General features: G+C 50.2%; 1 protein-coding gene across 4 annotated transcripts in view; it reads right to left on the reverse strand.

Annotated features, from left to right (window-relative positions):
- Positions 1-17,720, reverse strand: part of DSCAML1 (DS cell adhesion molecule like 1) — a 365,882-nt gene that overhangs the window by 25,809 nt on the left and 322,353 nt on the right. For 3 of the 4 annotated variants that reach the window (XM_065529022.1, XM_005579765.4, XM_074015297.1), the window contains 4 exons: positions 17,044-17,114; positions 12,102-12,342; positions 8,575-8,721; positions 5,880-6,035 (listed from right to left, as the gene is read on the reverse strand). In XM_065529022.1, the coding sequence (XP_065385094.1) occupies positions 5,880-6,035; positions 8,575-8,721; positions 12,102-12,342; positions 17,044-17,114 (615 nt within the window). The remainder of the gene's footprint in view (positions 1-5,879; positions 6,036-8,574; positions 8,722-12,101; positions 12,343-17,043; positions 17,115-17,720) is intronic. The other variant, XM_065529021.1, reaches the window with a different exon arrangement.

The raw sequence follows: 17,720 nt of genomic DNA on the forward strand, positions 1-17,720 counted from the left end.
TTCCATTTACCCTGTCCCAACCTTGCCATTACTGTGTATTTTATTTCACTTTATTTTTATTTTTTTGAGACAGACTCTCACTCTGTTGCCCAGGCTGAAGTGCAGTGATGTGGTCTCGGCTCACTCACTGCAACCTCCGCCTCCCAGGTTCCAGCGATGCTCCTGCCTCAGCCTCCTGAGTAACTGGGACTATGGGTGCCCACCATGACGCCAGGTTAATTTTTGTATTTTTAGTAGAGACAGGGTTTCACCATGTTGGCCAGGCTGGTCTCGAACTCTTGACCTCAAGTGATCCACCCACCTCGGCCTCCCAAAGTGCTGGGATTACACTGAGCCACCCCCATTGTTGTTTATTTTAATTCTATATTATACATCATCATCATCATTGCTGTTTTATGCAGCCAATATTAATTTAGATTTACCCATACATTCACCATTTAATTGTTTTGCCTTTACTTGCTGCATCACTGAGCTTCCTTCTACGATCATTTTCCTTCTAGTTAAAGAATATCCTCTGATACTTCTCTAGGGCAGGTATGTTGGTGATACATTCTCTCAGTTTTTATTTGTCTGAAAATGTCTTTATTTCATCTTCATCATGAAGAATAGTTTTGTTAGGTATAATATCATAGGTTGGTAACTGTTTCCCTTACATATTTTATATATATATACAAATAAATCATTGTCCTTTTTTCTGGTTTCCATTGTCTCTGACAAGTTAGCCACAATCTTATTGCTCTTTCTTTGGAGTAATCAGTTTTTTCTCCTCTGGTTGCTTTTAAGATCTCTCTCTGTTTTCTTTATAAGCTTTCATATGATATGCTTAGGTGTGGATTTCTTTTCCTTTTTTTTTTTTTTTTTTTTTTTTTGAGACGGAGTCTCGCTCTGTCGCCCAGGCTGGAGTGCAGTGGCGTGATCTCGGCTCACTGCAAGCTCCGCCTCCCGGGTTCACGCCATTCTCCTGCCTCAGCCTCCCGAGTAGCTGGGACTACAGGCGCCCACAACCGCGCCCGGCTAATTTTTTTTGTATTTTTAGTAGAGACGGGGTTTCACCGTGGTCTCGATCTCCTGACCTTGTGATCCGCCCGCCTCGGCCTCCCAAAGTGCTGGGATTACAGGTGTGAGCCACCGCGCCCGGCCTTTTTTTTTTTTTTTTTTTTTTTTTGACATGGAGTCTCCCTCTGTCACCCAGGCTGGAGTGCAGTGGCACAATCTCGGCTCACTGCAACCTCCGCCTCCTGGGTTCAAGCAATTCTCTGCCTCAGCCTCCCGACTAGCTAGGATTACAGGCACCTGACACCACACCCAGCTATTTTTTTTTGTATTTTTAGTAGAAACAGCTAATTTTTTGTATTTTTAGTTTCACCATCTTGGCTAGGCTGGTCTTGAACTCCTGACCTCGTGATTCACCCGCCTCAGCCTCCCAAAGTGCGGATTTCTTTAATGTGTGACAATAGAGTTTGTAGAGCTTCTTGAATTTGTGGCTTGATATCTTTCATCAGTTTTGAAACATTTTCAGACATTTTATCTTCTACTTCATTCTCTGTCTCTTCTTCTTTGGGATTTCTTCTCACTGCATCCTCTGTGTCCTTGATACTTGGAATGTGGTCTGTGGATAATTACCAGCATCACCTGGGAGCATGTTAGAAATTCAAAATCTGAGGTTTCACCTGAGACCTGCCAAATCAGGATCTGAATTTTAACACGATCCCCAAGTGATCTGTATACACACTGAAGTTCAATGTTTCTTACCTGCTGTTTTACTTTTCCATCTATTTGTCTTTCTGTGCTACATCTGGATATTTTCTTCTGCCTATATTCCAATTCATGAGTTATATCTTCAACTATGTTTAATGTGTTATTAAACTCATCAACTGAGTTAATTTCAAGTATTAGGGTATTTTCCCCTAGATTTTCCATTTGATAGTTTCCAATTCTCTGAAGTTTTCAATCTTGTCAAACATAATTATCTTTAAGTCCATGTTTGATAAGACCCAAGTCTGAAACCTTTGCGGGTCTGTTGCTCTTATCTGTCTTTTTTTCCCTGCTGGCTTTTGTTAGTGTTGTCCCATTATTTTTTATTGTATTCCAGACACAGCATTTGCAAAATAGTTTGTAGAAATAATTTGTGGCATCTGCTGATGTTATCTTCCTAAAGAGAGGATTCACGTTTGCTCCTGATAGGCACCTGCAATCTGGGCACTAGCAATCTGGGGTAACTTCAATTTCCAGTATTGGGATGATTTGAAGGTGAACTGTCTGCTTTTGGTCCACTTTTACGCTTAGAGTGCCATCCTTCATGGTCTCAACTCTAAGTGAGGGGGATTCACCAGACAGACCCCCACATCCTGGCAGGCCCTAACCTCCAGTTCATGTCTTTCTAGTGCTGTTCAGCTTCTCGGCCACTGCCTCCAGATTCAGCAAATGTCCCTTAGGGAAGGAGCTGCTCCAAATGTCAGGCTCACCTCCGGGGCCTCTGTTTTCCCCTGGATCCCGGCCTAATGATTCTTCACTCTCCTGCTAGCTTTCTGATGCCTTCAACAGGTGTTCTGAAAAGTAGTTTGTCCATATTTGCTAGCTGTCCTCAGCAAGAAGAAGCGTGAGTTTAAGTCACCCAATCCACCCTTGCTGGAGGTAGAACTCCTCTGATATGTTTCTCTGAACTTGTCACTGCCATTCATCCTCAGTGCTGCTGCCCTAGTGCATAACTTCCTCGCCTCTACCTCGACAGGTTCTAACCGGTCTCTCTGACACTAGTCCTTATTACCCACCCTTTGCCGGCCATCAACAAGAATTACCTTCCTAAAACGTGGGTCTAGTCATGCCTCTTCCTCAGTTAAAGGTCTTTAAAGTGGTCTAAAATCCAAGTCAACTTTGCACTTGGAGGTCATGTTGCTAGGTTTAATATTCACAGACGGAGGCTGAGGAGTCAGCACTGGAGCTCATTAACTGGGTCCAGCCAAGCCAGCCTGAAATCATGCTTGGACTAAGAGATCTGGACTCAGTAAATAAACCTGAATTTATGTTTGCATTTTGTTCTTTTAAATTTCTTTCGCTTTTTTCTAAATTTCCTGATATTGTTTTTCCTTTAGAAAAATTCAAAATCCTGAGGGTGGGGTCATGGTGTCTTCAGATGAGGATATTTGCACAAGCTCCCACACCAGGGCTGGAATTGGATCACAGACCTGTCTGCTTTCCATGCCAACTGAGCAATAACTAATAACTTCCACCTATGAATGGGAGAGCCTGGTGGAGGTGGGGTGGCTGTGGAGGACAGGCAGAGTTGACTGCTACCCTCTGCCATTCCTTCCTGGTTCTTGCAAATAGAACCTCACTTTTGCTTAGGTACCTGTGTTCCTCCACACTTCAGAGACAGCTGTCTCTACTGCCCACACTAGAGGGTATGTTGTGCTTGGGGTAAATTGGCCACGATAATTCAATTTGCTGTTTGGCGACTGGCTTAGCAAGAGGCATGTGGCCCCACTCTGGCCAATGGGAAATGAGGATAAGTCTGTTGAGGGGGTTTCTGGGAAAGTTACTTTGACTCCCAAGAGAGGCATGCCCACAGGAAGAGACTCCCTCTTCTCAGTCTGAACTCTATCTTGTCTGGTGTGATGCCTAGGGCTGCAGCCATCTTGAAATCCTAGCAGGGGCAGCTGATATTCAGAGGATGGCAGAGCAGAAGGCTGGGAACCTCTGACTTAACCAACCCTGGAGCTGTCCTACTCAGGACTTATTGCTGTGTGTGATAATAAATGTGCTTATGGCTGAAATCTGTTTTCACTGGCTTTCACAACAAACAGCTTCCTAGCAGACACAAGTAGTTTGATGGAAAGGATAAAGTATGTGGAGACAAGAAAGCCTGGATTTGTCCCCTGTTAGTTGAGTGGCATTTGGAAAGTAGCTTTCACTCTGGAGGCCTCGGTTTTCTCCCCTGTAATGTGGAAATAATGCCTCCCTCCCGGGGCTCTTGGGCGGGTTAAGTCATATTATGACTGCCGTTCTGGATGAGACCTCATCCGACACTGGGTTCTTTGTGACCTGGGCTTCCCCTTGGAGGCTCTGATGCCGCTTCCTTTCTTTTCTTTGTTTCTTTTTTTTTTTTGAGATGGAATCTTGCTCTGCCACCCAGGCTGGAGTGCAGTGCTATGATGTCAGCTCACTGCAACTTCCGCCTCCTAGGTTCAAGTGATTCTCGTGTTTCAGCCTCCCAAGTAGCTGGGATTACAGGTGCCCAACCACACCCGGCTAATTTTTGTATTTTTAGTAAAGACAGAGGTTCCCCATGTTGTCCAGGCTGGTCTCAAACTCCTGACCTCAGGTGATCCTCCCCCTCTCGGCTTCCCAAAGTGCTGGGATTACAGGTGTGAGCCACTGCATCTGGCCTGAAGCAATCATTTCCTTGCCAGCACCTCGGTAGCCATAAAGCAACTGCTATTTGCTAGTAGTTGACATTTTAGATGTAGTACTAGTACTTGATGAGGTACCACTCTCCCCATTTTATCATGAGGAAACTGGGGTTCAGGAAGGCTAAGTGACTTCCCCATGAATGCCAGGCTGGGGGTATGCACTTCCGCTGTATTTACCAGCGCCTTTTCCGTGCTGCAGTGCTGCCTCCCGAAGGTCAGGGGCAGTGCTTCTTTGGGCCCGGGCTCCTGCTGTGTATAACCATGTGTGGCTCTGGGCAGAGGGCTGAAGGCTCCTTGCAGGGAAGGGTGATGCTCCTAGACCTCTGGGTTCCTCATAGGGCCTTGCCTTGATCAGTTAAACAGGTAGATGTGCTTATAGCGTAGGCCTTGCATCAGACCAGGGGGCAAGAAGAAGCCTGGGGGCTCCAGGGGCTCATTTCTGGAGGCCAAAAGGTGCCTGAGTGTGGCCCTGAGGCCTCAGATGGGACCAGGCTCTAGATGCCATCTCAGCTCAGTCTCCACACTGGAGCAGGTGGCTCTGCCCGGAGCTGTCCCAGGAGGCCTTGATGGGAGGATTAATGACAGGAAAAGTAGGGCAGGCAGGTTGGTAAATATTGAATTGCTCAGGGCTTAAGGGGAGAGGGGGCCTGCTGTAGGCGGAGAGGGAGGGAGAGCCTGGAGATTAAGCTGAGCTGGGAGCTGGTCCAGTCACCAGGCACTGGGCGACAATGGCAGCTTCTCCACCACCACTCCCAGCCTGAGTCACTCGTTTCAACACATTAAACCCTTCCAGTGCCTTCAGCCAAATTGTTTGGGTAGGATCTAGGCTCTGGGCCTCCATATCCCTCGAAAAAACTAAGGGCGAGTGGGGAGGAAGCCATCATGCCAAGGATGTCTTCTGCTTCTGTGCCCGCTGTGTGCCAGTCGCTTGTCACACCTCTTCCAGTAACAGGGCACCCGGCCCAGAGCGCCCACCTGTGACACAACTAAGTGATAGAGCTGGGACTGGGAGGGGAAGAAAGTGGCAGGGCTGGAGGCAGAAGCCCAGAGCCCACCTCTATGGGGTGACCACAAAGTCCATAACCCGGGATGTGCTGAGCGATGCTCCTGCTCCCCGCCAGCCCCAACATCTGTATCCAGAGGAAAGCAGGCTGAACGCGTCAGGGGAGCAGATGCCACAGAGAGAATGCCCTTGGGGTAGGGGGAGAGGGTTTCTCTGGCCTCTGATTCAATGCTTCAGAGAGCAGGTGTGTGTGGGGAGGCGGGGGGAGGTGCAGGGAGGTTCACGTTGCTTATCTGCTCATGCATGAATCCGAGAGCGTTTCCCCAGAGTCTTCAAGGCCACCCTCCAATGGCTCAAAGGGCAGGAGAAAGGACAGTACCCTGCTCTCACCCTGCCTCCTGGGGTGGGGTTGGGGGTGAGCAGTGGGCAGCAGGACCAGCCTGTCCCGAGGAGAGGCCTGGACTCACCGTCCTCCTTGGTCTGGATGTAGAGCACGCTGCTGCGCACACCGTCCCCAGCCTGGGTGTAGGCCAGCACCTGGACGCTGTAGTTGGTGAACTTCTCCATGCCCCGCAGCTCCACCCGCTCCCGTGTGGTGGTGATATTCTGCATCTCGCCCCACTCTGCCAGAGACCAGCAAACTCTGAGGGCCCAGCTCCATCAGGCTGCAGCCCCTGCTCCTACCCCTGCTGCCTAGGCTCTGCTCACACCTACTGCGCAGGCTCAGCCCTCAACTCCATGGAGGTGAGGACTAGAGGGCTTTTCACCTTGAGGTACCCAGGAGCAGATGTGGGCCACTGCCCCTAGGCCACGTCTCTCTAAGGGCCCAGTGAGGGCGAGCCACAGATGCTGGCCTGGACCCGGCCTCAGTTGACTTTGCACCAATTTCACCTTGACATGCTCTTTAAAACGCCTCTCTCTCCATCTCTCCAAGCAACATTTCTCCCTCCCGCTACCCAACTCCCTTCCCATGGGAGAGCCTGGAGTGGCTTGGACCTGGATGGAGAAGGTCCCGTCCAGGAGGCACAGCTCAGCAGCCACTCCTCCTGCTGCCTAGCCCGCCTTGGGCCGCCAGACCTCCCTGGGTGGTTATCGACCTGAGGATGACGTGTGACAGGCTGAGGCTGCCTCTCCTGCCTCTGACTACTCCTGAGCCAGCACCCTGGACTCCCAGTTGGGTTAAGGGGTTGAGTGACCCATCTGCCTTCTCCCCACCGTTGGAGACACCCAGACATTCACTGCACAGAAAGCCTGGGTGAGGCTGGTGGAGCCGATAGCCTCAGCCAGGAAGAGCTGGGACACTCCTGAGGCTTAGGGAGGACCCAACATCCCGGCCCTGCAAGGACCTTCTCATAGACTCTAAAGAGGAGCTTAGGGAGATGGTCCCACGAGGGCCAGAGTTGTAAGAGAAGGAAAAGGGACAGACTCTGGAGCCTCCCACTAGGACTGCTGGGCTTTCAGAAAGACAGGTCCAGTAACGGGCCGAGGACCAGCCTCGTAGACATGAGTTCCTGGAGACCCACCTCCCAGCACCTCGTGGATGGTCCAGGGCAGGCAAAAGGCCAAGGAAGAGGGCCTGGCCAGGGAAAGCAGTGCTGCCAGGATCCAGAGGATGAGAAGGCTGTGCCCAGCGTGAGAAGACTCCAGGTCAGTGCAGGAGGACCCCCAGAGGCCGGAGCAGCAGTGCCTTCCTCTCCTGGAGTCAAAAACCAGGCTGGCCTGTCCAGGACTGGAGCCAGAGAAAGGGCAGGAAGAGGGCAGCATGGTCAAGTGTCCAGCTGGTCTTTGGGGATTGCCGAGGCCAATACATTCCTTAGGGGTTACGCTGGAGAAGCCCACAGGCTTGGAAAAGAGGAAGCGAGTTCTGGAAAACAGGGAACCACCCTTTACCTGGTGGTTCCACACGAATATGAATGTAGTGAGGTCACATTGTGAGCAGCGTGGCCTGGCACTGCACAGCAAAAGAATTGGGGAGACCTTCAGGGAACTCAACCTGAGCTAGAGCCCTCTGCTTTTTGTGGGAGAGAGTGGAAGTGGCGGTGGGGAAAGATGCTTCCTACTGACAGTGTGTCTGGGCAGAGTGGAATCTGGATGGGAGAGGGGACCGTAGTAGCACTGGACAAATGACTGTGAGCTGGATTCCAAGGTCCGCCAGGAAAGAAGAGAGGGCCCAGGGGGCTGGGAGGCAGAAAGTGCAGGAGCCAGATTGGGGGCAAACTCATTTTAGTCCTTTGTGGTCTATTGAGATGACTAAGGCCTTCAGTGGAATGTTTCCATAATTTGGGACGCTGGTCCTCTGACCTGTGTGAGCTACAAGCCTCCAGGTCGCATGAAGGTCTGTGTACACCAGTGGCGGGAGCTTGGTGTGCCTGTAGGATGCTACTCAAACCTGTTTGCACATTCCAGGGCGAGGAAGACATTCAGAAGTTTGGGCCATCTTACTGGTTTCTCTCCATTTGCCATTCCTACCCCCCAGCTCCACTGTGAGCACCTCTCTGCCCTTCTCTGGGTCCTGGGCGGCTTGTTTGCACAGAAAACACGCCTTGCTGCATGCCTGGCTCCAGTTGGATTTGGCCAAGGGAGGCTCTCCCTGGGTTCTGGTAGCCCTGCTTCCTCCCTTTCCCCCTTGGCCTTAGGTGCTGCTGGCTTCCTGCTGATGCTCGTCCCAGGTGCCCACCCCCCTCCTCAGTCCCTTCATTAAATTCTTTGATTGCCCCATTTGAATGTACCGACTATTCCCCACTGGTATCTGACTCACACAGCCATAAAGGCCTAATATCAACACGTGAAACTAGAAAAGCTCATCTGCCCCTTTCATGCCCCCAATACTTCCCCAAACACACACTGTTGTCTGGGAGTAGCTGGGTGTCTCCTTCCTACCCCTCACCAGAGATGCCACCCTGTGTACCACCACCCCCCTTGCCCCTGCCTCTGACCTCAGTTGAACACGGAGGTGTGCAAGTGAATCCCGAGCCCCTTCACTATCCCCTGGTCCCTATAGCCGTTATCGTCCTCTTGCAGCCTCCCCGTGTGGAGAAGAGGGGGCTGCACTTCCCCTTGCCATGCTGTGGGAGGATGCTTAGCTCTAACTACACCTGGGAGCAGACCCCACTGACCCTGCACCTCTCCCCTGAGGCCCAGCCATCATCCCAGCAGACTCACCCCCATCCACGTAGAGGGACCAGAAGATGACCCGATAGCCTTTGAGGACGCCATTGAGGGTGCTGCGCGGGGGCTCCGACCAGGAGATGACGGCCACGTCAGAAGTGATGGACAGGGCCCGGACGTTCTCAGGGGGCTGGCTGGGCACTGCAGGGGGTCGGGGGAGAACCAAGGGTCCAGTCAGTCGTGGGTGTGAGTGACAGCACAGCAATTATGTCCCAGGCTGGATTCCATGGTCCAACCAGAGGAGCGTCCAGTTAGACAAGTGGAGGGACTCCTGACTCGCAGGTGCTGAGAGTGAGAGTTGGGGCAGGGAGGCCAGGAAGTGAACCGAGTTTCCTTTCCTGGAGATTGTGGCAGACAGAAATCTTTACAGACTTGGCTCCTTGTTCTCTGGGTAGCACATTCCTGGTTGTGGTTAAATCCTGGGGAAGAAGGTGATGAACTCTGGGCATGAGCCCCTGGGAATTCCCCAGTGGGCCACCACAGCCCAGGGAAATCCTGCTGTGATGAACGTGACAGACCCGGAAGGCCACCAAGCCAGCCCTGGAGGTGTCTGCAATGCGTCATCTCATCTGACGGCTGCCAGCCCCTCTGTGTCGTCTGACCAGGGGTCTGGGCCAAGGCCTGGTTCTAGGGACTCCTGTGTCCTTGTTCCAAGCTGAAGGGAAGGCAAAGAAGGGAAAAGGACTTCAGCTAACCCTGGTGCAGTAGAGGAGCTTCCACCGGGACCTCGGGACCTCTGGGACCATTAAACCTTTGCTCATGCCCTTGTACTCGAGCACACTAAAAGGCCTGGATGATGGGAAAACACTCTCTGAGACCAGTTTAGGTGCTTCTCCTGCCGGCCACGCTGTCCCTCTGAGAGCCACCTTTGAGTCTAAGCTGAGGCTCACCCTGGGGCACTGTGCAGCCTGCCCCTCCTGAGACGACAGGCCTCCAAAACCCTATCCCCCGGGATCCACCTCAGCTTGGGGGAACTCTGGTGGCACTTCCTGCTGGCATCCGAGGGCCAGGGACAAAGCGCAAGACGGAGTCTGCTTTGCTCCGAGTGGGAGAAAGGAGGCACAGACTGGCTGGAAGGTAATTAGATCCCATTGCCCCACAAGAGGCAACTCTAATTTTTATGAGCATTTAAATGATAATACATCATCCTAACGATTCTCTTTGAGAATGATTATTGTTTCATATTACTTAGGTGTAAAAATATAAGCACCATGTAATTAGGGACCCAGTGTAATAAACTAATACAGATCGTCCGTTCGAACAAAATGAAGGTAATATAATTATGGAAAAGACACTATTGCTAAAGCAGGGGCCCTTGAATACCCCAGGAGGAGTGCTAATATTGCCAGGAAACGATCAGGATCTGACAGGCTAACGAGGGCCTTAATTAAGTATGAAAAACTGCTGAGCAAATGCTACTGGAAACTTTCTTCTCCCCTCTCCCCCTTTGTTTTGAAAATGACTCCATAGCCCATGCTGATCTCTCCCTGTTGGAAATTCCAGGGGCCCCCACGAGGCAAGGGAGGTGGTGTTTGGACAGAGGCCAGAGGTGGGCCTGGCGGTGCATGGGAGCTTAGCGTTCGGTGGGGCAGGCTGGCCTCGGCTTGGGACGGCTGTTCCCTGGACACACCTTCCTAAAGTCTCCTGCATCTGCATCGCTTGTTCCTGCATCCAGCCTTGCTCCCAAGCAAAAGGGAGGCACAAGTTGAAGCAGGAAGGGTATGGATGGGATTCAGAGATTTTGATCCAGACTCTGTTATTTTCTGGATAGATGGTTCTGGATGAGTTAATCTCCTTGAGCCTTGGCCTCCCTGCATAGATAATGGTGCGACTCTTGGTGCTATGATTCCCAAAGGTGCTCCCTGGACAAGCAACATTGCCTGCGAACTTATTCGACATAATGCGTCCTTTTTTTCTTTTTAAGAGATGGGGTCTTACTGTATTACCCAGGCTGGACACCCGGCTTAGAAATGAACATTCTTGGCACCCACCTCAGACCTGCTGAAGCAGAAGCTCTGGGGGGTGGAGCCCAGCAACCTGCATTTCCCAGACCTCCAGGAGGCTCTGCTTTGTGCTCAGGGCTGAGAACCACGTGTTAGGCCACTGCTGAAATGAACACTCCTGGCACTAAGAGGAGACAAGCTGATCTTCCTCAACCCACCCAGGCCCGAGGCCAGCATCTCAGGGTGGGAGGGATGGAGAGGGATAGCGAGGGCCATGAGCTGAGGGTTTGGTTGCGGTGCGGCTCTCCTCCCTCCCGCTGGACTTCTCTGCCATGTGCCTCTTTCCTTCATTCAGTTCTCCCCTCTTCTCAGGCGCTCAATGCTCTGGGGCTATTGAAGTCGGCCCCATCTGAAAGCCCAGCTTTTGCCCCAGAATCATGAAATGAGAATCTCTGGGGTTGAAGCCTGGCATCAGTATTTTGAAAGTTCCCCAGATAATGCCAACTGGTGGCCATGTTAGGAACCATTGGTACGAGCGTATCTACTGTCAGGTGTTTCTGACCTCATGTGTCCCCCATCCCCTGGGTGCTGCATTTTCAGAGAGGGCGAGGTAGGCGGAGGGCATCGCTTCCTGTAAAGGAATGGCTCTCTAGTGGTGAAATGCTTGGTCTCCTGATGGGAATGGGGAAATGGCATTCTGCCCTCTAGACTATTGGTTTTGCTCTGTTGGGGCGGGGTGGGCAGGTTCTGACTCAGCGGGGCTTTAGTCTCAGACCCTAGTTTTGGGTTGGGGCATCAAGAAGGAAGATTGGAAGAATGCTCTGCTTCTTCTTTATTCTGCTCTCTAGGGGACAGAGGTCAGCCTGGCCCCGTCTCTGGGAGCATCAAGGGCCATGTCCTTTTTCTCAACCTGGTGCAGGCTCAGGTACCAGCTGGCATCTTCTCTGTGCTTGGAGTGTGGGCATGTTCCTGCTGCCTCCTAACCCTCTCCTCCTGGGCCCTTTGATGTACTAATCAGAGTGTGGGGTTCTCTCCAGTCATCGAAGAATGAAGACTTAAAAAGCTGGACTCTAAATCCTCTGCTGCATACACGTTAGGATCTCTTAACTCCTCAGCTCCATCTCAGGTAGATGGTGGACAGGTTCCAGGCTAGAACACAAAGGCAATTTGGCTCCTGCCCTTTTTCCAAGAAGTTGTAAAAGAGGAGAAATAGGACCAGGTGTAGAGGGAAGAGAGAGAGGGGTTAGGGTGCCAGGAAGAAGGAGGAAGGCCGAGGGAGAAGCGTGAATGGGGAGACAGGTGGACAGGCAAATTCTCAGACAGGCCAACAGGTCGACAGAGACCGGATGAGTAGAGCATCAGTCAAAAGGAAGAAGAGGCCCAATATGCTGAATGGCCCATGCATCCCTCAAGGAGCCAGTGGACAAGAGGAAATGGCTGGGATGCAAGGAGCCTGTGTGGAACACAGGACCAAGATGGGGCCCGGGGCAAATGGAGGGACCCACAAGCCCTCTCTGGCAGCTGTGGCTCTGCCCATGGCGGGGATCTGTGCCCACTCCCCTCTGCTTGGGCCCTCACCGTCCTCCAGAGTGGTGGCATTGATCTCGCTGGATGAGGGCCCCGTGCCAGCCCGATTGAAGGCCTGGACCACCACCCCATACTGGGCGAACTTCTTGAGGTTGTCCAGGGTGTAGACCTCGCTGTCCCCCGTGGCCTTCATCTCCACGATGCTGTACTGCCCGTTGCTGCCAGGGCTATTCTCTCTGTAGCCGATCTGGTAGCCCCGGATGACACCGTTCTGCAGCTCCTTCTTGGGTGCCTGTGAGCATGGGGAAGGGGTGGGGACAAAGAAATGGGACACTCTAAGATGATGCTCTTAAAACCAAAGTCAGATCATGTCATCCCTCTGCCCCAGCCCCTCTCAGAATGAAAGCCAAAGTCCTTACAATGGCTGCACCGCTCTGTGTGACCTGTGACTTCCCATTACCTCTCAGATCCCCTCCTGTGCCCCTCGCTTCCTGCGCCCCAGCACTCTGGCCTCTTTGGCCACATCCCCATCTCAGGGGAAACACTTCTCTCCTCTGCCGCGTCCTTGCTGAAATGCCTCTTCTGAATGAGGCCTTCCTTAGCTCCTTATGTAAGACAGCTCCCTGCCTCTCTCTGGCACTCCTTATTTTTCTTCCTGGTTTATTTTCCTCCACAGCACATAGCATCATCTGACAGTCTATAAATTCCACTTATGCATTAGTGAAATCTGCCTGTCTGCCCGCATTAGAACGGAAGCACCGTGAGGACGAGGAGTGTTACCTGCTTTGTTACTATTGCACTCTCCGTGTCTAGAATGGTGCCTAGCATACGATGGGCCCTCAATACATACTGAACGAATGAACGAATGAATGAATGAATAGGAATATCATTTGGCATGGGTTCAGGGGCCTGGGGAAAATAGAACAGCAGACAAAAAGTAATCAGATGGAGAAGGAGGTGAGCAATTAGTTTGATTAAAAAGAAAGAGTCCCGAGATACCACTTGACATCCATTAGGATGGCTCTTACAACAATAATGGAGAATAAGTGGTAGTGAGGATGGAGAAATGGGAACCCTGTACATTCCTGGTGGGAATGGAAAGAGGCGCAGCTACCGTGGAAAAGAGTTTGGCAGTTCCTCAAGAAGTTAAACATAGAATTACCATACCACCCAGCAATTCCTTTCCTAGGGTTTATGCCCCAAATAATTGAAAACAGGGATTCAGAGAGATACTTGTACACTCATGTTCAACGCAGCATTATCCAGAATAGCCAGAAGGTGGAAGTAACTGAAGCGTTCACCAGGAGATGAGTGGAGACGCAGAATACAATATTGCAATACAATGGGGTAGTACGCAGCCATGAAAGGGAGAGAGCACTACCATCTGTCACAACACGGATGAACCCGAAGACACTGCACTAAAAGAAATAGGCCAGACCCAAAAGGACAAAAACTACTGTCCGATTCCACTTAGGAGGTACTTAGAATAGTCAAAATCAGAGAGAAGGAAATAGGCTGGGAGCGGTGGCTCACGCCTGTAATCCCAGCACTTTGGGAGGCTGAGGTGGGTGGATCAACTGAGGTCAGAAGTTGGAGACCAGTCTGGCCAACACGGTGAAACCCCATCTCTACTAAAAATACAAACAATTAGCTGGGTTTGGGAGCACATGCCTGTAGTTCCAGCTACTCAGGAGGCTGAGGCAGGAGAATCGCTTGAACCGGGGAAGCGGAGGTTGCAGTGAGCCAAGATTGACAGAGCGAGACTCTGTCTCAACAAAACGGGGGTGGAATAGAGCTTTCATGGGGAGCTCATGTTTCGTGGGTACAGAATTTCAGTTGGAGAGGATGAAAAAGTTCTGGAAGTGCTAGTGGTGATGGTTGTACAACATTGTGAACGTGCATTGAACTGCACACTTAAACATGGTTCAAATGATAAATTTAAGTTATATGTATTTCATTAAAACTAAAGGAAAAAAGATCCCTGACTTTCACCTGGGTGCAGCCCCTGTGGGAACACTAAGACTGCATTGCCTCAGACACCATGGTCAGGGACTGGGGAATGGTGAAGGCTGAGGCCCCGAATGAACCCTGGATGGAGGCACACAGATGGCAAGGACTTGGAGGTTAGAAGGGGGCTGGTGGGAATGAAGACTGAGCCCAGTCAGCCAGGAGAATGGAGAAACTCCACTGGCATCAGTCTGGGGCTGGAAAACACTCTCACCCCAGGCTCGAACCCTGATACACACCCAACCAGGTGCGCACGCACACACACACCTCAATATATCCATTCACACCCAGAACCAGGAGCATGTATCCAGACCCATCAAAGCAAACATCTTAGTCCACACCCCCACTCCCGACCAGATACATTGAGATCCACGAATAGAAATTGGCTCCTTTAATGACCGGGCCTGCCCATCTATAAATTGAGACAGAACATTCACCCCAAGTGCATTTAAAAACAGCTTGAATCAGGGTTTTAAAGACAATGAAGTTAATTTAAAAGCCCACCTTTTATTGTACTAAAAAATAGTGAGATCAAAAACAATTAAGTTAGTAAAACAGCCCTACTGTTTTTTTTTTTCTAGTCAATGAATGTTTTAAATGAACTGCATTTTAAAGCTCACTGTTAACTCAACAAAATGAAGTTTTAAATTTAACATAATTGTTTTGAACTCACTAAATAGGTGTGTGTCTGTGTGTGTGTGTTTAATTGACTTGATTCTTTGTTGCTGCTTCAATATTTCTCTCTGCACTTGGACAGTCCTGCTTGCTGGTCTGCAAGTGGACACATTTTTACATTTGGGTCTTGTATCTACACATGTATGTCTATGCACACGTGCACACACACACACACAGACACCCTTTATGGATATAAATGTATCTTCACATCGACACCCATTCTCACATTTCATGTAGGTATATCTATACTGACACACATTGAACATCATTATACTATGCCACAGATTGCCTACATGCCCAGAGCTATGTATACCATGATATATACCTGCATACGTGGCCACATCAGCATATACTGACAGGCCTCAGACAGGCATGCAGGCGCACCCCAATCCATCCATCCAGATAGATTCACATATTTATACAAATCTTCACAGATCCTTCCTCCCTCCTTCCTCTCTCTTTTTTTCTCTCCTTCTCCATCTCTTCTCTCTTTCTCTGTCCCCCGCCTCTCCAAAGAGCCACAGTCAGGATTTAAATCAATCTTAACAATATTTCTCTGGCATTAAGAAATCAATAGGGCTGATTGCAAATTTATGTCATAAAGCAAGGGCGATCCATCTCGTGGAAAGGGCCTTAAAATGAAGTGACTTATCTTCAAGTGAATCTTTATTTTTCATTAATCTGTTTCTCAATGTTAAAAAAAAAATCCCCTGAGAAGTCAGTCCAAAATTTATTGACCATCTGGTTCATTCTGAAGTTCTAACTTTCTAATCAATTTTATTTTTCATTATGAGACTTTGGAGAAATAAATCTGATTCCAAATTTTTATCGACCTGTGGGTCAGAGCTTTGTAGCCCGACGTTTCAGTATTTTACATATTTATTCATCCCTGCCCCCACCTCCTGGCTGCCTTGGAGTATTTCTAGGATACAGGTCCACAGCCAGGACACAGCCAAGAGTTTGGGATTGGATGCCAGGCCTCACCCCAATTTCTGAGGAGAGCCCTGGAACCCAGATCTGAATCTGGAGAGGAACCCTGGCTCCAGGTATCCACTAGGTGGGCTGCCTCCAGGAAGGACCAACCGCCCAGCCCTACCTCACTTTCTTCTTGGTCATGCCTCTGGGAGGGAAGGAACTGGGCTGCTGCTATGTGTGTGAGTGTGAGTGTGTGTGCACATGGTCTTAGGAAAAATATCACCAGGTCCTTCTGAATCCCTCTCATTCTCAAGTCTACCTTTCTAAAGAGCCCAGAAGAAGGACTCAAGCACCTGGGCTTTTCCTATAAGGAGAAGAGTCAGAAAGTCACCACGGATAACTGGTCCCTGATGAAGACAGGCAGCCCCCGAGCCCCACTGTTAAGATGGGAAAGCTCCAGGAAGAACACAGACAGCCCTGAGAATGCTCTATGATCCACAGCCCTGTGCAGTGGCTGTGGAGGGAAGGCTGACTGGGGCTGCAGACACTGTGTTGCAGTCCCAGCTCTGTCTCTGCTAGGCAGACCATCTCACGTCTTGTCTCCATGGCGTCCTCTGGTGGAAGGGGATAAAAGTGCCTTCTCTCGCTGCTCCCCAAGAATGAGGAGAGGGTCAGATAAGTTGGTAAAGAGAAAGCACTTGGAGACTGGAGGATGTAGTGAGACAGGAAGTCCCTGGATTGCCAGCCCTTCTGTGCCCCTGGAGGGGTTTGGTGGTAGGGCCAGAAGCTGCTCAGGGAAGCATTTCTGAGTCCTGCGCAAGGTCATTCTGTTCTGTTTCCCTGCCCAGCTGTGGAATCTCCCCTAAGATTTTCTTTAAGTGACAGATGCTTCAGTCACCCCCTCTATATTTCACAGGTCTTTGCCCTTAGAAACGGCTGTAGCACATAGCACATACTGGTCTCTTTTCTCCACAGTTCCCCCACCCTCAGAGGTAGGGAGGGCAGTTACTTTCATCCTGATGTTAGAGAGGAGGAACTTGGCATAGAATCAAATCTACTTCCAACCTTATTACAACATGTGGGGTTTGGAGGATGGGCCAGCACGGCTGAGGAACCATCTTCCCTCCTTGGCACTGCAAGTTTTTCATTCCACCCCAGGCAGAGACTCCCATCACAGAACCAGGGAGGAGAGGGAAGTGGGGGTTATTGGGCCGGGGTGACCTGCCCTTTGCCTCCCTCTCCTCCTACCCCTCAAATCTCACTAGGTTTAGTGACAAAACAGGCCTGAGCATCATATAAGACTGGAGACTAGCAAGCCTGCTGGGAGCTTCCGTCCTGGATTGAGGAGAGAGGAGGCAAGGGGGCATTCCAGGGGAGATCCCTTAGACACACTTACCTTCCAGGTCACCTGGATGCTCTGTGAAGTCACTGGCTGCAAGGTAACGTCCATGGGGGGCCCATCAGGAGCTGAGCAGGGTAGGGGGGAGGAGAAACATTACAAGTCAAGACCTGGAAGAGGAAGGGGTTTTATGTTCCCACACCCATTCTCCTGAGCAGGAGGGCTCCTGGGGAGAAGACTAAGCGCAGATGCAGATAGCAGAGAACTTTTGTTTGAGTTCCCCTGAAAGTATCTAGGGTTTCAATTTCCTCTTCATTCTCCATAATTTGCTGAAAATATAGCAAACAATGATAATAAGATACTACTGTACATGCAGTAGGATGGCAAAAGTTTTTAAAAGTTGAAGAGTATGAAGTGTCTACTTCATACAAGAATGTCTAGTGGCAGGAACTCTTATCCTCTGATCATGGGAGAGAAAATTGGTATAACACTTTAGAAAACATTCTAGCATTTTTTGTTAAGGGTAGAAGTATTTCCCTGTTTGATGACTCTGTAATTCTACAACTGTTTATATCCCCTAGAGAAACTCATGAACCGGTACACTAGCATACAAGAATGCTTATAGCAGCATTTTTGTAATAGCTCCAAGCTACAAACAACCTAAATGTCCATCTACAGTAGAATGGACAAACCCACTGTGGTATAGTCATATAATGGAATACTATACAGCACTG

Source organism: Macaca fascicularis, chromosome 14 (genome assembly GCF_037993035.2).
Source record: "Macaca fascicularis isolate 582-1 chromosome 14, T2T-MFA8v1.1".
Classification (NCBI taxonomy): domain Eukaryota; kingdom Metazoa; phylum Chordata; class Mammalia; order Primates; family Cercopithecidae; genus Macaca; species Macaca fascicularis.